At 42.2% G+C, this 23,509-nt stretch overlaps 1 protein-coding gene across 1 annotated transcript in view; it reads left to right on the forward strand.

The window, feature by feature from the left end:
* The window catches only part of TBCD (tubulin folding cofactor D), a 187,095-nt gene that overhangs the window by 932 nt on the left and 162,654 nt on the right, over positions 1 to 23,509 (forward strand). Inside the window, exons 2-8 of the mRNA XM_075178183.1 lie at positions 10,271 to 10,469; positions 11,666 to 11,716; positions 13,884 to 13,981; positions 14,643 to 14,744; positions 16,112 to 16,258; positions 16,346 to 16,401; positions 18,109 to 18,241. Coding sequence (XP_075034284.1) covers positions 10,292 to 10,469; positions 11,666 to 11,716; positions 13,884 to 13,981; positions 14,643 to 14,744; positions 16,112 to 16,258; positions 16,346 to 16,401; positions 18,109 to 18,241 — 765 coding nt within the window. The 5' untranslated portion in view covers positions 10,271 to 10,291. The remainder of the gene's footprint in view (positions 1 to 10,270; positions 10,470 to 11,665; positions 11,717 to 13,883; positions 13,982 to 14,642; positions 14,745 to 16,111; positions 16,259 to 16,345; positions 16,402 to 18,108; positions 18,242 to 23,509) is intronic.

The raw sequence follows: 23,509 nt of genomic DNA on the forward strand, positions 1-23,509 counted from the left end.
TAGTGACTGTGTATCCTCCCCTGTATGCCTGTAGCAGTGTTGTTGTTCCTTCCTGTATGTGTATAGTAGTGCTGTACCTCTTCCCCCTGTATGCCTGTAGCAGTGTTGTTCCTCTTTCCTGTATGTGTTTAGTAGTGCTGTACCTTTTCCCCTGTATGCCTGTAGCAGTGTTGTTCCTCCTTCCTGTATGTGTATAGTTGTGCTGTACATCTTCCCCTGTATACCTGTAGCAGTGTTGTTCCTCCTTCCTGTATGTGTATTGTAGTGCTGTATCTCTTCCCCTGTATGCCTGTAGAAGTGTTGTTCCTTTTTCCTGTATGTGTTTAGCAGTGCTGTACCTCTTCCCCCTGTATGCCTGTAGCAGTGTTGTTCCTCTTTCCTGTATGTGTTTAGTAGTGCTGTACCTTTTCCCCTGTATGCCTGTAGCAGTGTTGTTCCTCCTTCCTGTATGTGTATAGTAGTGCTGTATCTCTTCCCCTGTATACTTGTAGCAGTGTTGTTCCTCCTTCCTGTATGTGTATGGCAGTGCTGTATCTCTTCCCCTGTATACCTGTAGCAGTGTTGTTCCTCCTTCCTGTATGTGTATGGCAGTGCTGTATCTCTTCCCCTGTATACCTGTAGCAGTGTTGTTCCTCTTTCCTGTATGTGTTTAGCAGTGCTGTACCTCTTCCCCTGTATGCCTGTAGCGGTGTTGTTCCTTCTTCCTGTATGTGTATAGTAGTGCTGTACCTCTGCCCCTGTATGCCTGTAGCAGTGTTGTGCCTCCCTCAGTGTATATATATGTTCTGTTTCCTGTAGTCTCGGAATAAAGTACTCCAAAGGGAGACTTTCATAAGTGTGTGCACTTAAAGTTCACAGCTCTGTCGTAGTCTGTCCATTTGATGGGCTTGACACTGATCTATTAAGCATATTAAGTATTTTTAAAAATCTTATGTCCTTCCCTTGAGTCGTGCTATTCAATACCCTTTTCTAAAATTTGTTTTGAATGTCCTCTAATCTTCATGATGAAGCTTTTGTTTGGGAATGCAGTAACTCACTTAGAAATCTCACAGATCCCTGCACTTATTTTTAAATCAATTGAAGTGCTTCAGTTTTACAAATGTAGATCTAATCAATTCATTATGTGACCTCTAAAGACAACTAATTGCACCAGTGCTTATTTAAGTGTACATTAGCAAGGGTGTGAATACATTTGTTTGCTATTATTTTCTTTTTCAATTTAACACAAAACGTTTTAGCGTTTGTGTTTTTATTTGACATTACAATGTATTTTGTGTTTATCACTGCAAAGGGGCAGGAGAGACCTAGATCAGAAAGTGTGAAAGTCCATTTACTTATTTTGCGGATCTCCGGCATCAGTGATCAGGTTTTAGTTCCCATTGATGCGTTTTACATTCCCCTACTGTGTTAGAGATTTAATAATGTACCCATGTTTGATATCACTATGCTCAGGGGGCCTAGCTGAATTCCTTTTTGGGGTAAGTATCTGGAGTGACACCAGTTAATTTAAAGCAAGTAGTAGGTAAAATCATGACAATGTGGATTTGGTTTAACCTCATATGAAATACAGAAATATTTCCTCATCGCTCCTCCATGGCAGCCAATGCAATGGGTAAGTTCCCTTCTAGTATAGGCAGAGGGAGGTTATATAAAAACGCCCCCAGACAATATATGATTATAAGCTTGCGAGCAGGGTTCTCTTACCTCTCTGTCTATATATATATATCACCCAGTATTGTCTTATTAATATTTGTTCCCAATTGTAAAGCGCTACGGAATTTGCTGGCGCTATATAAATAAATGATGATGATATAATGCAGTTCATCCTCTTCCTCCTCCTCTAGTTAGGTAGGTCAGGTAGTGTTTGTTGTTCTCTGCGTTCTTTGTGGTCCCACTGACGCACCATCTGTGTTGTAAGCAGAGGACTGTGTCGGCTACCCAGGGAATACCAGTCTGCTGCCTCTGGGATCAGATCTAGGGCTAGAGTTACTAAACTGCGGGTTTGGAAAAGTGGAGATGTTGCCTATAGCAACCAATCAGATTCTAGCTTTCATTTATTTAGTACATTCTTCAAAATGACAGCTAGAATCTGATTGGATGCTAAAGGCAACATCTCCACTTTTTCAAACCCGCAGTTTAGTAAATATACCCCCTAGTGTAATAATTCAAATTTGGCGCCAGATAACGCTCCTTGGGTGCGCCATGATATAATTCACAGGGCGACAAAATGAAGGACCAGGCAAAGAGGGGACTCTGAACTGTTCTTAAGCATTCTTTGTCCTGGAGAAAAAAGGACGCTCATCTTCATTGTGATTGTACCGCAGCCGGATATCAGCAGCGGGATGGAGCCAGAGTCCAACCCCAAGCAGCTGAAGGGCACCCGCTCTAGGTAAGCCCCTAGGTTAGGACAGCTTTATTGATCATGCATATCGCTGTAGTAAGTTAGCTGTTAGTAATATCCTGTCCTCTCCATATTCTTGTAGAGCTTGTGGAAGGAAAGTAGAAAAGCAAAGTACAGCAGTGTAGAGTTTATGGAGCCTGTGATAATCGAGTATGAATGTACAAAAGAACCAATGTGTACTTCTAACCAATGTGTACTTTTTCTTACATGCTAAGGGAAAAAGTCAGCCCCTTAAGCAGTGGAATGTATAACCTGGGAGAAGGAGTCTTTTGTGACCAAGGAGGATCTGTGCGCTAAGCCAGGTTTAAAGAGGGCAAGGTCTCAGACAAGTATGGATTGTGAGGATAGATACTCTCCGTCAGAGTGGGATTCTTCTGGTAATTTGGAAGTCTCTAGTAATGAATCTGGGGAGATTAAAGAAACACCTAGGGGTATATTTACTAAAAGGCGGGTTTGAAAAAGTGGAGATGTTGTCTATAGCAACCAATCAGATTATAGTTATCATTTATTTAGTACATTCTACAAAATGACAGCTAGAATCTGATTGTTTGCTATAGGCAACATCTCTACTTTTTCAAACCCTCAGTTTAGTAGATATATACCCTAGGGTGTTTACCCTAGACAATATGGAAAGTTTGCTCAAACATATATACACGTCTAGTGTTTTCCTTACAATATGTAAATTTGCTGTTTACATTTATATTTTTTGTCACTGTTGTACATATGTAATTTTATCATTTTGTATGTTGTAGCTCCCTATGTACGGCGCTGCGGGATCCTTGTGGCGCCTTGTAAATAGAAGATGATAATGAAAATAGTATTGGTTAGGAAGCAATTGCCACTGAGGCTCTTACATCCCTTTTTGAAGGTCACAGTTCGAAGGGCAGTTTTTCGGTACATGAAGTGGTGAATGATTTTATTCATAAGTAATGGACACAAGTGGAAAATAGTCTAACGCAAAAAGAGTAGAGCGTATGAATCCGATTAGTGATGAAGGGGCACAGAAGTGACCTTGGTTACAAAAGTAGAGGCACCTGTAGTTAGTATGTTGAGCAGAACAACCATCTCTTGAAGATGGAGACATCCCATGGATAGAAAGATGGAGAGTTCTTTTAAAAAGTTTTGTATCTCATCTGAAACCACATTGAAGTCTGGTGTGGCCAGGCCGTTTAGATTGTGGTGGCAGAGACACTTTATACAGCTGTCCAAGAGAATGTGAGCAGACTATACTTGTTGAAAAGTATTGAGGTTATGTAGAGAGGCATGTAGTTTTTGTGAGGAGGACATAAGTTTTTATTTGCCGGGAGCCTTACGCGATGTTCTGGACTTGAAGAGGCTCAACAGATTTGTCCGCTGGTTCTGGGTAATAGGTCAGTGTGAAGATACCGGGTATATCTGGCCCAGTGCTACCCAGTACCTTCTAGGATTCGTATGGTCACTCAGGCAAAATGCAGTTATAAAAATACAACAGTATATTTATTGTCATACAAACAACACTAGAATATTATGTACACACAGTAAATAAATGCCAGGCAGATTTACCACATCATCTGTCCCTTACCCCAATAACTTAAGGAGATATAGTCACCTGCTGTCCAGACTTCATGACCCATGGATCCCTCTCAGCTGCATATATAGACTCGAGTTAGAAAACGACAATTCAAAACTCCATCTTGCACCTTCCTGAATGAAATCCAAGCATCAGCCCCCTCCCCCCTCGAGTTGTTCCTTATATATCACAGGTCTAATTTCCACAGTCTTTCCCCTCCCTGGGCAAACCCCTGCGTCTATTCTACTTAACCATTGGTCAGTGCTGGACTAGGGGGGGGGGGGGGGTTGGACAGGGGAGTGAAGATGAGCCCCATGTTATTGGACAATGCAGTTATAGTCTGGTGAGCTGGGGAAACAAAAGAAGGCTATAAAAAGTATTTGCTATAATTCACATTATGTGAGAAATGAGACATGCTCACAGGGTTATCAAACTTATTTAGTCACAGTCAGCATTTTCAGCTCTCCTGCCTGCCCTCGGCCTGGCAACGTCACCGAAAACCTTTAACAAACTGCTACTTACTCTGGTGGCATAATTAAGAAAGCGAGGTATCATGATATGGCTCTATTTAGGCAACATCCTTATTGTAGGGAGTTCGGAGCACATTGTTATGTGCAAGACTGCTCAAGTGATAGCCTTTTTTGCAAGAACAAGACTGGACTGTGAACCGGACAAAACATCATCTCATTGCAACAAATAAAGTTTGTGGGGGTCCAAATAAACGCCATACAGAACAAGGTATCCCTGTCAGAAGAAAGGTGTATGAAGATCCAGTCCAGGCTCTGGCACATCTACTACAGACTTATCACCTAACAATGATAAGGAAGGGACTTTGTTGAGAATGTTTTCTTCCACCATAGCAATATTAGCCTGGGCAAGATGGTACATGTGGAGTCTCTGGGGAATGTCTTCCCTTCATTCCACTTGAATTACTAAAAATATCATAAAAAAAGAGAAGACAGAAGTAATAGACAGAAGCTCCTTTCCTATACCCATCCTCTCCCCCAGCCCCCGTCAAGGGCCCAAATCTCTCTGTCCCAGCTCTCACCCCCCCCCCCCCCACGCTCCATCAACCCTGACAATCTCATCCATATCTCCCCTGTTCCTTTCCTCCCTTTTTCGTGTGCCCTCTGGAACTCCAGGTCTGTCCGTAATAAACTGTCCTCCATCCATGACCTCTTTATCTCCAACTCTCTTAATCTCCTTGCCATAACCGAAACCTGGCTCACTTCTTCTGATACTGCCTCCCCTGCTGCTCTCTCCTATGGGGGCCTTTCTTTCACCCACTCCACCAGACCAGACGAGCGTCCAGGAGGTGGAGTGGGCCTCCTCCTATCCCCTAACTGCACTTTTCGGGTCATACCCACTTTACCTTCCCTCTCCTTCTCCTCTTTTGAAGTCCACTCCATTCGGCTCTTCTCCCCCATCCACCTCCGTGTCTCTGTCATCTACCGTCCCCCTGGCCCCACCTCTATTTTTCTTGACAACTTTGCCGCCTGGCTCCCCCACTATCTTTCCTCTGACCTGCCCTCCATTATACTGGGCGACTTCAACATCCCTATTGACAACTGTTCTGACCCTGCCACCATCAAACTTCTCACCCTTTCCTCCTCCCTTGGCCTCACTCAGTGGACCTCCTCCCCCACCCACTGTCTTGGTCACTCCCTCGACCTTGTCTTCTCTCACCTCTGTGATCTCTCTGACTTCTCCAACTCTCCCTTCCCACTCTCCGACCACCATCTCCTCTCCTTCACTATGTCCTCCTACCCTGCTCCCACCTTGCCTAAAGCCACCCTCACCAGGTGCAATCTTGATGCCATCGACCCCATCTCCTTCTCCTCCTTTCTTGAAACTCTCCTATCACCCCTCCCCTCTTTGGCTTGCCCTGACCAGGCGTCCTCTCTCTATAACCAATCCCTCACTACTGCCCTGGACACTGTTGCCCCGGCCTCTTCTATCCGCCGTCGTCGCCTTATTCCCCAACCCTGGCACTCCAAACTCACCCGCTCCCTCCAAAAGTGCTCTCGCACAGCCGAACGCCTCTGGAGGAAATCTCGTTCCCTAGCCGACTTCCTTCACTTCAAATTTATTCTCTCCTCCTTCTGCTCTGCCCTGTCCCTTGCTAAACAATCCTTCTTTAAGTCCCTTATCTCTTCTCAGTCCTCCAATCCCCGCCGCCTCTTTGCCACATTCAACTCCCTCCTCTCCCCCCCTCCCACTGTCCCGCCTTCCCTCTCTGCGTCTGACTTCGCCTCCTTTTTCTCTTCCAAAATTGAAGCCATCAGACAGAACATCTCCTCCTCCCATCCCTCTCCCGCCACCCTCACCGCTTCACCTCCCCCTATCAACCGGCTCTGGTGCTCCTTCATCCCTACATCAGGTGAAGAAGTTCGCTCCCTTATTCTTTCCTCTCCACCCTCTACCTGTCCTCTTGATCCCATCCCCTCCCACCTCCTTCGCTCTCTCTCTTCCACTGCCTGCTCTTACCTCGCACACCTCTTCAACCTATCACTTTCCTCTGGAGTTGTCCCATCCTCATTCAAACACGCTCTTATCTCCCCTATCCTCAAGAAACCCAATCTTGACCCCACCTCTCTTGCAAACTACCGCCCTATCTCTCTTCTCCCATATGCCTCCAAATTACTTGAGCGGATTGTCTGCTGCCGCCTCACCAGGCACCTCTCTGACAACTCCCTCCTTGAACCCGCTCCAATCCGGCTACCGCCCCCTCCACTCCACCGAAACAGCCCTGGCTAAAGTCACTAATGATCTCCTATCAGCCAAATCCAAGGGTCACTTCTCTATACTTATCCTCCTTGACCTCTCCGCGGCCTTTTGGCACTGTGGGCCATCCCCTCCTGCTGCAAACTCTTCTCTCTCGGCCTCTCTGGTCCTGTCCATGCCTGGTTCACCTCATATCTTGCTAACCGCTCCTTCTCTGTATCCACGTCTGGTTCTTCCTCCACCCCCTCTCCTCTCCCTGTAGGAGTCCCTCAGGGCTCTGTTCTTGGCCCTTTACTCTTTTCACTGTATACTTCCTCCCTTGGGGCTCTCATCTCCTCATTCGGTCTTCAGTATCACCTATATGCTGATGATATTCAACTATACATCTCTTCTCCTAATCTTTCCTCCTCCCTCCTCTCTTGTGTAACTGACTGCCTCTCAGCCATCTCCTCCTGGATGTCCTCACGCTTTCTTAAAATTAACATCTCCAAACTGAACTCATTGTCTTTCCCCCACCCAGATTCCCTTCCCACCACGACCTCTCCATTGTTGTTAACAACTCCACTATCTCCTCTGTCACCCAACTCCGCTGTCTGGGAGTCACTCTTGACTCCTCTCTCTCTTTTGCCCCCCACATCCAATCCCTCGCCCAAGCCTGTCGCTTCCAACTCCGTAACATTGCCCGCATCCGTCCCTTCCTCTCTCAAGAGGCCACCAAAACTATCATCCAAGCTCTCATCATCTCCCGCCTCGACTACTGCAACCTCCTCCTAACTGGCCTCCTCTGCTCCCACCTCGCCCCCCTCCACTCTATACTCAATGCGGCTGCGAGACTTATCTTCCTCTCACGCCGCTCCTCCTCTGCCTCCCCTCTTTGTCTTGCCTTACACTGGCTCCCCTTCCCCTATAGAATCCTTTTCAAACTCCTTACCACCACTTACAAGGCTCTCTCCCAGTCTACTGCCCCTTATATCTCTAACCTCCTCTCCATTCACACTCCTGCCCGCTCCCTGCGCTCAGCCAATGATCGCCGACTCTCCTCCACTCTGATCACCTCTTCCCACTCTAGAATCCAAGACTTCTCCTGCGCTGCCCCCCTTCACTGGAACGACCTCCCTCGCTCCATCCGTCTCTCACCCAACCTGTGCTCCTTCAAACGGGCACTTAAAACTCACCTGTTTCTTAAGGCCTACCAACCATCCACTTAACCTCTCATCTCTTCGGTTCTCCCCTTTGCCTCACTGGCTCCCTTCTGTGCCTGATTCTGTCCACCCTCCCTTAGGATGTAAGCTCGTATGAGCAGGGCCCTCTTTCCTCCTGTCTCCATACCTGTTCTTCTACTCCGTCTCTACTGTATTTGCCTGCCCGGAGTTTACGAAGTATTGGTATTTTATGTTTAATGTTCTGTACTGTTTTGCCCTGTATGGTCTACTGTTTGTACTGTGTACGTCGCTGCGGAAACCATGTGGCGCCTTACAAATAAACGATAATAATAATAATAAGTAATAACAAGCCATCTGGTTTGGCCATGTAGTCAATTGTTTCAGATAGCTTGGGAGATGCTTTAGGGACAACCATGGTCTCTACCTCTTTGGCCAGATCACTTGAACCTAGGCCCAATTCTTAATCCAAATCTGGAGCACCTAGCTTTAGAGGCATGGAGTATTGAATGGATGCTGCTCAGAGACAAGGAAATTTCGGTGCCAGTGATCAACACGCTTACAAGCATGACAGAAGATCTCTTGAAGAATCAATTATAGAATTTTGAAGAAGATTATCACATGGTCCATGTACTTGGAATATATACTGGCGGTTAATCCCAAAATTGCACCTATAGTCGTCAATACTAGCAGAAGTACCCAGCGTTGCCCGGGTTTAAATCTTTAAGTTATTAAGGTATCAATGAGTTGGATGTAACGGTCAACCTTTTAAAAATAATTAGCAGCTTAGCAGCTCTTCCAACACACCCACAAGGTGGCTGCCCAGTGTCGTCTTTGTTTTTATATTAAATGTCATCCAAATCCATCCAGTGGAAGGCCCAGAATAGGCTCCCTGGGTTCTGCCCATCGTACACCAACGGGAGGTCAGACCGGGACCCTAACCCGCTAAACCTGTCCAGGATCCAACTGGACCACCTTGTGTTGGTTTCATCCCAATCGGTGCAGGGGTGTCCGAATGCATAACCATATATACAGACAAACAAACAGGCAAATTAATTTTTTATATATAAGATGATCCGTGCATTCAATCAAATGTAATTCACAAAGTAATCAACATTAAAAAAGTGTCTTTTATATTGTGTGTATTTATGATCTCTTATAGACCCGTAGAGTCAGTAGTTTTGAAGTGTCATGTTTTTTTCTCTTTCTTTCCATGTGAACAAATAAAGACAATTCACATTACAATAGCGTAATTCTATATCAACTTTAAATACACAAAAAAAACAAACACCCAGTGCTGACTGAGGGTTTTGGAGACACACTCTGTTTCTCAGTCATCCTCTACACCACACCCCTTTGTGGATGTATGGACGGGTTATATTTTTTTATTCTCTCATTTCATTAAAATCCAGTACTCCAATTGAGATTCTCTGAAAGACTCCCCAAACCTTCATAGGATATTGTTTCATTTATGTACATCTTGCCACATTAAGTAAACGAAGATGGGAACAAATGTAGAGCATTACCTCCTATTTTATTGCATATGTTATCATATCTATTAAATCTTGCATTAAAATCAATTAAAACAAGCACGTAAACGAAGTGATGTTCCCCTTCTGGCGTCATCATTCCTACCAGATGCAGAATGTATGGGAGCTGTTGGTATTGCAATCTCTGAAGACGCCCGGGTTTGTTCCACCTCCTTCTCAATACTTGTTGGTTGGTCTGTTTAACAGAAATCCCCAGTGCTCTTAAATTCCCGATGCGTTTCACCTAATTCGAATTCTAGAATGTTTACAAACAATCACCAATGAATATTAAAAATAAAATACAATAAATCACAATACAAATAGTAATGTATTACATATATAAACAATAATAAACCTTGCATGTTTACTTTATTATACCAAATGCTGAATTCTTCTCAAGGTGTGCTATTCAATATATTCAACCTGAGACTGCGTTACGTTATTCAGCATGACAATTGATCTGGTCTGGAAGGGGTGAAACAACTATGGTTGTTAAGTAGTTTTTTATCCCATAGATTGTAAGCTTGCGAGCAGCGGCCTTCTCACCTCTTTGTCTGTTTTACCCAGTTTGTTTATTAGTTTACTGTGTTTGTCCCCAATTGTAAAGCGCTACGGAATATGTTGGTGCTATATAAATAAATAAATGATGATGATGATCTTTGTTTCCTAGACGTACTGCCAGGTAACGTGACATCACTGAGGTTTTGTACTTGTATGGAGGCATCCTGGGTACATACTGCTCTGATGCTTTAGAGTAAAGTATCAGCCATAAATAACCAACATTTTTACCTGTGGTCTACGCCTGGTAATAGTAACCCATAGACTGTTAGATTTCTTTAATTGTTATTGTATTTTCTGTTCTGTATTGTATAATGTTACAGCCAGCTTAACAGGTCTCTCTTTTCAGCTTGTGACGAGTGAAAGCACAATGACCATGCCTGCCAATAGTTTGGAGCAGGAGGAAGAGGAAAACCCAGAAGCTGTATCTTGCGGTAACATTCTGGAAACGTTTGCGGAGAGCCAGGAGACCCGAGCGCTGATCCTCAGCTTGCCGGATGTGTGTGAGGACCTGGTGAGCAGAGAGGTGTGCACACAGAGATTTATAGGTGAGGCAACCAATCCCGGGGGAGATATCCACCCAGAGGTATATCCTATATCCAGTGATGATTATTGCATTGGGCGTTTGTTAATCAGATTGCCATTTTTGTAGTCAGAAAGGCTACTGACCTGCTGGGGCTTTGTCAGTCCGCATAAGAATAAGCTAAACATTCTGCTAGTACAATAATTTTTTTTGTCCCCCTTAATACTGTCTGGAGCAGTCATAAAAATGATTGTGAGTGCTTTCGTTACACCTCATATGACATAGTGCTGACTCCTTCGGTTGGGAATGTTTCTGAAAACTTGTACATAGTAAAAAAGTGACCTGTAAGAGGTAGCAACCAATATGTAGTTTTTCTTGTCTGTACTAAAAGAATTTACAGGATGTAATTGGTTGCTGTGTAAGCACCACCCTTGTTCTGTGCATTAGTTTTAATAAATATCCGGCACTGTGTGGTCATAGTGTTATTGGGGTCTGCAGTGGTGTAATGATACTAATGGTGACCCTTGACGGCAACGCTACCAAGAGTGCCACCGGCACTGATTGATTACTATGGCTGATGCAGCGTTTTCTACACAATCACCTGTGAAGCGGTTAGCATAAATGTTCCCTGGTGTGTCTATAAATATCCACAGCCCCTCGTCATGGTTGATTGACAGCATTCTTATGCTAGTGTGTGCGTGTCCACCTATGTGCTGCTGTCTTAGGAATGAGCTTTGCATGATTTATCAGAGACCTTCACCTGTCGGAGGGATGCAGAGTATTGGTTTGGCACCTTATACAGTCAGCTGATGCCAAATCAAATGTCCTCGTGGTATATTTACTAAACTTCAGGTTTGAAAAAGTGGAGATGTTGCCTATAGCAACCAATCGGATTGTAGAATGCACTAAATAAATGATAACTGTAACAACCAATCAGATTCCAGGCAACATCTCCACTTTTTCAAACCTGCAGTTTAGTAAATATACCCCCTGGTGTGCAATGCTAGAACTTTAATATTTGGTGACATCGGCGGGCTTGTCTGTGTGCAAGGCAATCTGTATCCGTTATGCCCACAGCCAATTGCACAAAACGTATGTATCACAACATTGTATGCTGTTTTTTTTTTTTTTTGTCATATTTTCCACGTAAATAAAATGATGATTTATTTCTGTTTAAATCAATGTTAGGTTTGGTTGCTAATTGTCCTTGTTTAATTGTAGTTATTATGGATAAATACCAAGAGCAGCCTCATCTCCTGGATTCACATTTAGGTATGTAATATTGTGTTATTATTACACTGACCTCTGTTTATGTAGTTGATATTAAGCCTCTGTCACAGCCAGGAGGTATTCCTTTGTATGAAATGTAAGAAGATAAAGGTGTGCTGTGATCCAGACTGACAGTTAGGCAGTTTTAAGACTAATTAGTTGCACATTAGTAATTAAGTCTAAATCGGGAGGGGGACTGGCAGAACATGTGGTTGGATGGTGGCGGCCATCCGTCCTACTGCTCAAATCCACCAGCAGTCCCTATAGATATTTCATTGGGATCAATCGGATGTTGAATGGGACTGACATAAAATACATCCGTATGAGGACTGTGATCTGCAGTGCGCGTGAGGTCATTTGTCCGCCGCAGTTCTGGTGCCCTGTACTTGTGTGGCCAAGCGGGGTGTAGATCATGCTGCTCAGCGCCAGCATTACCAACCCTTGAAACTATTTTTTCCACAGACCGTCTTGCTAAAATAACAGACATGTTACTGATCTGTTTTTTTTCAGGGCACAAAATAAGTCTGCCACCTCCCAGTGTCAGGCCAATGCCTCTTATATGTAGGGTAAACCCAGGAGAGTCCGGGCACACCTTGCCCCCCTCTTCCTGCACATGAAGGAGATGTTCTGCTGAGCACAGTTGTTGGTTTGCTCTGTCCTTGCTCTGCCAGCATTGCAGTGGGTGCATATGACGACAGCCAGGCACGGGACCTATCCAGTCCATATGGTGCTGATATACATAAGGTCTAATTGTTTGATCGCAATACATAAATAATAGTGAGACAAACTGAATTATCTCATCCATGCTCTTTAGATATATTTTTGTTTGTGTGCAGGTTTTTGTAAGGTAATATTTTTGGTTGATTTAGACTTTTTCTGAGTATAATTTCCTTAAATGTTATGGCGTTCTGCTTTTTCCCACGAGGACGGTGGAGTTAATGTTAGGTGTTGAGTTTGGAATGAATTTTAGCAGTTACACTGGCCTCTTCTGTAAAGTTCGTATACGGGAGATCTTCATTTGGTTTAAAGGGTTGTCCAGTTTGTATAACTCTTTCTTAATTTTTCTTGTCCCATATGTCAAGCACATGGGACACAATAAGTGGACAAACCCTTAAGGGTATATTTACTAAACTGGGGGTTTGAAAAAGTGAAGATGTTGCCTATAGCATCCAATCAGATCTCGCTGTCATTTTGTAGAATGTACTAAATAACTAGTCTAGTTGGTTGCTATAGGCAACATCTCCACTTTTTCAAACCTGCCGTTTAGTAAATATACCCCTTAGATTGATCTGGTACTCTGGCAGAACCCCACAAAGTGTATTACAGCTATATTCTGAACACACAATCAGATCATGGTCTACACGTTCCTCCAGTCCTCCTCTATAGCTGATAGACACTGATCAAAAGATGATTGTGATGAGCCATTGTTTGATCAGATATACACTGGGATTTACAGCCAGTTTGACAATATGTAATTGGTGTGTTTAAGGTTTAAAAGACGTATATATTGTATTTTTAAGCGCTATTCGATATACCAACAAGATAAATATCACTCATTTAGACTTTGCATTCAAAAATTATCAGTTTTTTTTCAAATGCATTTTGTTGCTCTCCAAAACATGCTGTCTGAGAGAGCCACTATATGTTGTCTCATTACAGTGATAAAATAGGGAGTTTTACTTATTTGGGATGAGGTATTCTCTTGATCTTCCGCGGTCCTTGAAGCCTTCAATGGTCTTACCGCCCCTCCCTCTCTGGCCATTCACATGCACTGGGATGGTTAAAAGAGTGGGTCACTGACAACAGGGCAGCCTGTTGACAACCGATCAGTAGAAGATGTATTAGAACAGTTCTAGAGTGGGAGAACATTGCAAGTAAATTCTACCATAGGGAACTCCTGATACTCAGGATTTGGTTGAAATGATTCAATTATGGCACCTCTTTTGGTAAAGCATGCATTTGTAGCAACACCAGGACATTTTTAGACTTCCCTGAAACCCTCCAGCAAGACATGGTTGAAGTCTTATAACTGTGGTCTAATGTAACAGACACCTCAACCAGCTAGAAGTGTGTGCATGGCCAGATTTTGCCACTAGGTGGCACTAGTGTAGGGCCGACTGACTGTAATTGGCTTCTGTATGGATCTAATCCTTTTTGTACCCTTTTGCAGAGTGGATGTTGGATTTGTTACTGGAAATTGTTCGAGACAAAACCTCTTCACTTGTTCTTATGGACCTGGCTTTTAAATTCCTCTATATCATTTCTAAGGTAATTTAGTTGTCTGTGTTTAGTGAACTTACCAATGAGCCGAGCTTAATGTAAGAGAAGACCCAATGGAATGGAAGCGGATATTGGAATATTCACACCTATTGACGAGTCCGTAGCACATCTATAGGGGTGCTGTCTCCCGAAAATGCATAGGTGTACCCTCCCCAATATTGCAGGTACTCAGATGGGGGGGGATATGACCCATAGTGTGCTATAATGATTTTTACTAGGGCTTAGCCATTGTACAGGCGCCGGGTCCTCACATTGCCCCCTTAATACCAGCAATGTAACTGTCTCCATTTAAGTGACGACCAACACAGTGCCGGCTTGTTCTCATGTCGGTGTTTATGGCAATCTTGTCGGAAATGTTGTCTGTATGTATCAATTTTGTACATGTCTAGGTTAGAAGAATCAGCATTTTAATGTCGCTATAAGTGTTGTTGCTGTTTTCGTAGTCCCAATAATGACTACCACCGCTAAGACTAACCACCCAGCTTTATAACGGTATTGCTAACATAAAGCTGGACTATTATCACGCATTCATCTTGTAATATTTGCATTAGAGAAAGAGAAAATATAAGAGGTTATTGTGACTTCCTTTTCATGTGCTTTTCCACCCTGACTCAAGTGCAGCCATTGTGTCAACTCTCCTTTCTGGCAGGTGCGCGGCTCCAAAATAGTCCTCCGCCTCTTTCCACACGAGGTCGTTGATGTACATCCAGTGCTTGAAATGATTTTGGCACAGAATCCTGCAGATCACGAGGTAGGAGAACGAATATTACATCCCAGCCCTACAGGGGGTCTCCATTTCCATTTTAACAGCTCTTACACTTAATGTATCTTTTATTTTAGAAAAACAGGATCTCTTTGGGCTATAACTGTCTGGTACTGTAACTGGTGTAATACATGAAGTTGTTATTTGCAACTTCTAGAACAGTGATGGGCAGTAATGGGGCAGCCTGATATACCTCAAGGGTCGTATGTGTAGCCCTCCAGCCTACACATTACCCTTTATTTCCACCAGCAGGTAAAGGCTACCTTGTGACACCCCCAAGTAACAAATAGGGACCACAGATCCCTCTTGTAATGCTCTGCAGCTCAAGCCGCAGGAGGTCTCTGTCCAGTCTTCTTTGTTGCAGCTATACAGATGGGTTCTCCAAAAGGGGACAGCTGATTAAATGGCTATAGAATGCATAATAGAGTGTTTCTCCTGTCCTTCAGTCCAGCTGAGAGGTGAGCACTGGAGTACACACTTTGGGCTTTATCTAGTAACCTGTAACAGTTTGCAGCGATGTGCGGTAACAGCACATCTAACCACTAAGGGCCTGATTCATTAAGGAACTTAAGTAAGAAATCTTACTCAAATTCTTTCCTAAGTTTTCTGGACAAACCCATGTTACAATGCAAGGGGTGTAAATTAGTTTATTATTTTGCACACAAGTTAAATACTGGCTGTTTTTTTCATGTAGCACACAGATATCAACTTTAAATGTCAGTGTACAAATAAGCCATCAAGTATTTGTGTGCTACATGAAAAAACAGCCAGTGTTTAACTTATGTGCAAAATAATAAACTAATTTACACCCCTTGCATTGCAACATGGTTTTATCCAGGAAACTTAAGTAAGAAAACTTGCTCAAATTCTTGCCTAAGTTCCTTAATGAATCAGACCCTAAATTATTATTGTGGTTGTAGAGTTGTAGGGCGCCACGGTATTCTACAGCATCGTACAGTGCGGGAAACAGGGCATACATAAAACAGGGACATGCAAGGTAGATAAACTAAATGCAGATGTGAAAACAGAGGCTGGAGAGAGCTTACATTCTAACGGGAAAATGGCAAGAGAATGAAGCCTGGGGCATTATGTTCTTAGACAAGCCTCTTTGTCTTGCATGTTGAAAGCATGTATGGGTTGTGTATATAGGATATATCCAAATGTGGTCTGAGGTGCTGTACATCTGACTCGGCAGAGCCTAATAATGGCAAATGGTGATGTAATGCACCATAGGCGTAGAGTAATTGCCAAATTTTAGCTAAAGCAAAGGGCTCCGATGTGCCCACAGCTGTACATTGGGTAATAGCAGTGTAAATAAATATTGTCACTCTTGTTGCACGTGTTTATTCTTCTAGATGTGGGAAACCCGTTACATGTTGCTGCTGTGGCTTTCTATGACGTGTCTTATACCCTTCGACCTCTCACGATTGGATGGAAACCTCTCTGCAGAAGGAGCACACAAACGCCAGTCTACAATGGACCAGATCCTGGATGTTGCCAAAGTATGTGCGTTCCTAGTGTGACTTATGTCCACTTTCTCACTGGTTGTCTTGTTGCAGTGATTTTAATTTTTTCTTGTTTTGTTCCAGTCCTATCTGGTTGTCAGTGATAAGTCACGTGATGCTGCTGCCGTGCTTGTTTCAAAGTAAGTTATTATTGTTAACGTAGATTTGTAAGGCGCCACAGTGCTCTGCAGCACCGCACAATAGGGAAACCGTGCATACATGAAACGGACATACAAGGTAGATAAAATAAATGCAGACACGAAAACAAAGGGTATGAAGGACCCTGCTCAATTACAGAGCTTACATTCTAAGTGTAAGAGGGCACAGCTGAAACTAGAGGAGCGAGTGTTGCTCAGAGTGGAGATTGGGACAGTTGTGAGGGTGTATTAGTGTGAATAGTGTTATCGGTGATAACATAAGCTCTAAAAAAAGAGATGGGGTTTCAGAGTCTAAAGTTTTGAAGGCTGTGGGAAAGCCTGATTGAGCGTGGTAGGGAATTCCATAAGTGGGGAGCAGCACGGGAGAAGTCTTGTAGGCAGGAGTGAGTGGTGGTTACCAGAGATTGTGTGTTATTGTTTGAAATTGTAAAAAGTAAAAAAAAAAAACAACAAAAAAAAACAACGCACACTAACCACAATTCCTAGATCTCAGTAGGATATTAGGGAAGAGTCTGCAGCAAAGGTATGTGAGTAGGGAAAAGGAGCGACCAGATAAACTCAGGCAAATATCTCTGGATCATATTAATAGCGTGATATAGGTAGTTTTAATGTAATACGGAATCAGAAAATAATTCATGTGACAGGTGCTTTTTGAAATCCCAACACTGTTTTGAGATCAGCCACAAGAGGGCAGTAAAGGGCTCTTTTGAAGTTTACACAAATAGCCTGAGGTTACACTTACACCTGAGTCATTACCCTGCAACACACAACTACAATTATGTACAGTTTCTTAAGCATTTTTGCTCTATTATTGTGAATGAGCAGCATATATATTTTTATTATGTATGTATTCTGCAAAAGAAATGTAAATTTAGTGCAAAAAGCAAACGTTTTCATTTGTATGAAGCTTTTTTGGGGGGAGTTTTGAAGCATTGATATAAAGCTTTTATATTACCCTCCTTTTATAATTTAGTTATCGACATAGCTAGATTATAATCCATTGTTTAAATAGTTATTTAGCATTTTCTGACTCCATTTTTTGTATGATCAATGATTTGGTATGTGCTTAGTTTATTAGTGTCTATCAGCAATACATCAGTGCCACTAGGAATTCACACATAATAACGTATGTAATGGTAGGTCAGCGTTGAAAGTGGATGTCCACACACAGACAGCGCTGAGCAACAAATCAAATACAATAGACACCCAGTTCCAATTTATTTGCTGGAGTGCAGTGCCCTCTAATATCCTGCAGATGTCAGTGTTGTTTATGGTGGAGAACTGTTTTTCAATGTGACACTTGCTGGAGCTGTTGTAGGCTCCTAAAAGTCTAATATTACTATTGATATTGGACATCAATAAATATATATATATATATATATATATATATATATATATATATATATATATATATATATATATATATATGCAATTGATGTGAAAACTAGATTTCTCGTGTGTGTAATATCTGAGATTTTACAGTAGCTGTAAGTATTATATTGGAGATCATACATTCATTTCTCATTCCTATTAATACTTTTATAAAGATATCTGGTCCTCTGTTATTTTTACTGAACGGTTCTAGAAATATTAAGAAGGGAAACCCCTCGTTATGTAAAATCTAGATCTCCATTCTGTGTATTTCTATGTAGGTCCTCCATCTAAATAACATTGTGTGTCCTTGTACAGGTTTATCACTCGTCCTGATGTCAAGCAGAAGAGAATGGCTGACTTTCTGGACTGGTCTCTTGCAACGTTATCAAACACCTCCTACCTGACCATCGAGGGCGCCATCACTATGGATGGGATATTGCAGGCCTTGGTAAGCTACACCTTCAGCATGCATAGTTCTGGTGCACGCGGGGCCATGGATTAACACTCACAGCTGTATTGCGATAGGTGTGTACTCCGTATGGCACATGATTGGGTAGCAGGGGTTCTTTTCAGTCATGTGACACCGGCGTCAATGCAGCTTCGATTCCTCACTTGTCTCCACACAGTGGTGACTGCTGTAATTACACTTGTAGGTGTCTGGCACCAATGCCACTGCAACCAAGGGGTAGGTGGTAGTTACAGAGGGGTATATAGTCCTAAGGTGAACCACCAGTTTTTATTGGTATGCTTCAAGATATTACATGAACTTGCTCTCAAGGTTTTAAGTTTAGAGCAAAAGGGTTACTTTTTGTGAACAGCAAAACACTGCTTGTTTTATGTTATTTAATAAAAATAAAATGTCATCTGTTTTTAATTATAAAAAACAGCATAAAATTATAGAGAGCTGCAGATTAGGTTACTAAAATATATACAATGTTCTGTCATCTAATTAAATATACCATCTCCGCTTGGTTATCCTACTGACGTAATAGTTTTCATGATGACCTGTTGCTGAAAACCTGCAAATGTTGGAAGATGCGATGGTTCCTGAAGGGGGCGCTATTTCTATGTGTTTGCTGTAGATTTTGTTTGACAGCCACAGTTTGATATTCCATATGATGAATGAATGAGCCAGTCAGTACTGCTTGAGATGCGAGTAAACGAACAGATCATTTATAAAAGTCAGCTGCACAAAGTGAATAGCGACCTGTAACTATAAATCTGGCAGCTTTTGTAAAAATGAATAAGTACAAAAATAACTAAATTCTATGCACGTGTTCTATAGATTTGCTGGAAAATACAGATGGGCTGAATTTAATGGAGACAAAAGTCCTGATGTGCATGTGATATGTCAGATCCACAATGTGCTGTGCACCATGTTACACTTTTGTCTTAAATATACTTGCTCAATCTATATACAACTTACACTGGGTTTGTGTTCTTACTGGATTTGGTGCCTTTTCGGCGGCCCTTACCCAGGTTTTGGCGGCTTGGCAGCGGCCTTACCCATGATTTGGCGGCAGGCATTACACAGGATTTGGCGGCTTGGTTGTGGGCCTTACACAGGATTTGGTGGCGGGTTCTGTGCTGGGCTTGGCTCATGTTTAATTGGATGCGCAGTAATATTTTTTGGAACTTCTTTACAATTTTATTCATTTTATGTTTTATTCTATTACATTTTTTGTCCCAGTACAGTTGAGAATCAGATACATAATTTGAAGCCCCTGGGGCTCCGACTAGGGGTGGACTCCTGCACTACCACATTTACTAAGTGGTCCTGTAGCCTACAATAGAGCGGTTATCGGGAAATAGTCATTCTGCCCTCTTAGTCTTATTTCTATATACTTGTATCTGTATCATCATTACAGACAACACCCTGGTAAAATGTTGTATCATTCATGGCCCCTGGTGGACCATGCATTCTATTGAATATGATGAGCTGTAGAAAATATATATTATTTTTATGTTCTTAGAAGGAATAACATCCTTATTGTACATATTTAATTTGGAGATGTTGCCTATAGCAACCAATCATATTCTAGCTGTCATTCTGTAGAATGCACTAAATAAATGACAGCTAGAATCTGATTGGTTGCTATAGACAACATCTCCACTTTTTCAAACCCGCAGTAAATCTCGCCCCATGTATTTCTCTGTCCACTTGTAAGCTGACTCTGCAGTCGGGTTGTAAATCCATCGCCTCCATGTAGATAGTAAAACTTCCTCGCCTAACATCTCTTGCCTTCCTTGCATCATGCTACAACCTGCTGTCCTTGTTCTTTAACAGCTCAATAATCTGATAATTCTTCTTAAGGGTTTGGCCGCTGTTTAGTTCACTTGTTCATTAGCTGAACGCTGAAGCGATACTCTGCTTAAGTAACACTGAAACCAGGCCGGAGCTTTGCCTTCCAGCAAAGTATCTGCCTCTGTAAGTGCCTGCTTTACATAAAGATGAATATTAAGTCTATTGTCCCTCGTTGTTGTTGTTGTTGTGCACTAGTAGATTGTAGCCTTTTTTTTTTTTCTTTGCTTTACTGACTCATTTAACTAGTATAAATATTTTCCAGAAAGGGGGTAAAAATGTTCTTGCATCGTACCAGTTAGATGTAATTTATATAGAAATGTTTTCTAATTAGTCATCTATATGAGGAATAAAGGACGTCTGTCTTCATTATTTATTTAATATTTATTTCATTTTAAGCTCCTGTAAAAGTCCTATTAAGCTCCAAAAAAAAAAAACCTGTACACAGTGGAATTGATATGGAGATGAATGGATTTTAATTGTCCTGTACTTAGGCCATGTGACCTACCTATAACCTGCTTGTTGGTCCTTTGATGGCAGGGCGGTAAAATGATCAGTGAGCATGTTACACCCCTCATTGAAGACATTGTGTCCTGCAAGTACCTTTCACGTTTTCTTTCATTAGTCACACCAGTGTAGAAGACTTAAAAACAACAACAAAAATTAAATATTGAGATAAGGCAGTCATGCCAATTTCATTAACTGGAAACTCCAGTTTTTAGCCCAGTATTAATTTAAGGGGAAACCATACAGACCAGTTTTATGGTTTTGTTTTTTTTTCCCTCCCTGCCCAAATGGCCTCCTCCCCCTTTTGAGAACTACACGCTTGTCTCTGTTGGACTCTTACATCCAGGTATTCGCTACTAGTGATCACAGGATTTAGATGTCTAATGAGCTTTACTTTGGGTTATAATGTAGACATCTTAGGTTCCCAATTCTGTAGGGCCTCTGAATTATCCCAGTGCTGAATTATCCCGCTGATCCTTTTGAAGAGTATTTAATTGCCACTAATTAGACTTAACATGAGGTCTCCACTCCTGCTGTCTGCCAGGATCGTGCCTCACTCCTCCAATTCATCTTACTTAGAAGATCCCCCCCCCCCCCCACCATGTGCTCAATTGAAAAGGTTTTCATTTCAATATAGTGCATACAATTCTATGAGCAATGCACAGAATTCTCAGTCAGCCAGCCTAGGAGACAAGTGACGTCACTATGATCTGAAACTGGGATTTGATTCAAGGTCTGCAGAAGTTCTTAGTATTTTTTTGAGACACTCCTTTATTACTGAATTTTGCAATGTATTTATTTACATATGTATGGTTTGGAATGTACGTTTGCTTTGATGCTTCTCCTCTCTAGTACTCTAGTCTCCGTACAGCATTTAGTGATTGATTAAACCTCTTCGTGGACAGTCATAGTAACGCTGCCACCTGCAGGCTTCTTTGATATACCACTCTGAGCAATGAAGCCTGTCAAAGCATTGTTTTCTTTTTGTAATAAAAAAGACTGAATCAATGCCCTTGTTTCTGAGCATTATAGACCTGTGTATAGTCTATAGTTGTACGTATTTAAGTATCCCTATTTTTGAGAGAATTGGCTGCTTGCGTGGAAGCAGCCATAGACAAAATCCTATATAAAGTGTGCTTTCCCATACTTATTAAAGTCAAATTGCCATATAGCCTCTGACGGAGGTGTCCTGCCAGCCCTTTCTGGTATTAATGGAACTGCGACCTGGCCAGCGACAGAAGGACTCACGGGGCAGGATTGTTTGCACAGCCTAATTAAGACCCCATGGGACCTTAGGCAAGATACTGGTTTGGTCCCCCTCAGTTTGTCAAAATAACACACATAAAAACAGGTTCGAGTAATCCGGGCCCCTCATTGCCCACTGGGCCCTAGGCAGGTGCCTAGGTTACCTAGGAGGGTATTCAATTGGCTGCGTTACTGTTAAAAGTAACGCGGTTTGCGCATTATTTCCGTTATTACGGTAATAGTGCGCGTAATTACCTTTGTTACGGTCGTTCTAACGCAGCTCCCTGAGCTGCAAGCAGAAAGCCGGGTTAAAGCTACCGTAATAACAGTAATAGTTTTAACCCGGCGGTACTTCGGTGGGAATTGAATCCCTCCTAGGGGGGAGCTTTGAACAAAAAGCCGGCATTAGAACTACCATAATAATGCGTAGAACGCGTTACTTTTAATAGTAACGTGGCCAATTGAATACCACCCCTAATGTCTGGCTCTGTTTGTATGGTATTTGGAAGGGTTTTAATAATGTTTTTGGAGTGCGATTGGTATATATTTTTACAAATAAAGCCTGCGCCTTTAAAACAAAAAAAAATAAGTTATTCCCAGTGAAACCAGTACAACACATAATCGTGACAAATGATGGGTTTATTGTTGCGTGAAGCCCCTACCTGTGAAGGGAAAAACATTTTGTTCCACAGACACCTTGTCAAAATACTGTCCTACAGTATTTCATCAGTCCCACCGTGAAGCAGACGAGCCAGTTTCTGTTCTGTTCTGCCTGTTAGGACTCGCACTGCTCACTAGTCACTGTGACATTCCCTAACAGTGTTCTGTACACCTGTAACACAAGAGGGTTAGTGTGATAGGTGCAGGTGCACCTCCTGCACACACCACGCTCTGCAGGTGCACCTCCTGCACACATCACGCTCTGCAGGTGCACCTCCTGCTCTGTGTATGTGTCGGGGGCATGTCGTTTACAATTAGTCACAGCCAACAACTACTCATTATGGTGATACTGTGACAGGGCATATAATGTAAGCAGCATTTCTACACTATTTAGTACTGTAATTATAGATAATCTGGGAAAGCAAAATGTAAATAGTGTTCTCAAAATAACTGACTTTTTTTTTTCTTTTTGCTTTTTTATATAATTAAAACACTTTGTAGTTTATTTTGTTCACAACACAATACTTGATGTGTTCTAATACTGAGGTAATGTGAGATAGACATGAGCCTGTGGTTTGCTATTATTTCTTTTTTCTCTCTCTTTTTTTTTTTTTTTTTGTTTGTTTAGAAGCAATGGGACATAAAATAAATATGTGCAAATAGGCAAATACAAACATTACAGAGGTATTACTAACAATGAAAAATATGCACATTCATTATAGATATAAGGGAAGAAAAGCAGGGGGAAAGGAAGGAGGGGAGGGAGAGGGTCACCAACAGGAATATCAAAAAGCAAACCAGTAAGTTAAACAAGTAGAGGGAAAACATTACTATATGAAAAGACATGAGGCCTGAGCGTCATTCCCCCTCGTAGTGAAAACACAAATAAATAGCATGGAAGTTAGACAGAGTGTTTGGGAGTAAGAGAGTCGCTGAGGGATGATAGAGGAGAGCTCGCTAGAATTCTATGGGTATCAGGCGGTGGTCAAAGGTGGTTCGAGT

Source organism: Mixophyes fleayi, chromosome 6, assembly GCF_038048845.1.
Source record: "Mixophyes fleayi isolate aMixFle1 chromosome 6, aMixFle1.hap1, whole genome shotgun sequence".
NCBI classification, from domain to species: Eukaryota; Metazoa; Chordata; class Amphibia; order Anura; family Limnodynastidae; genus Mixophyes; species Mixophyes fleayi.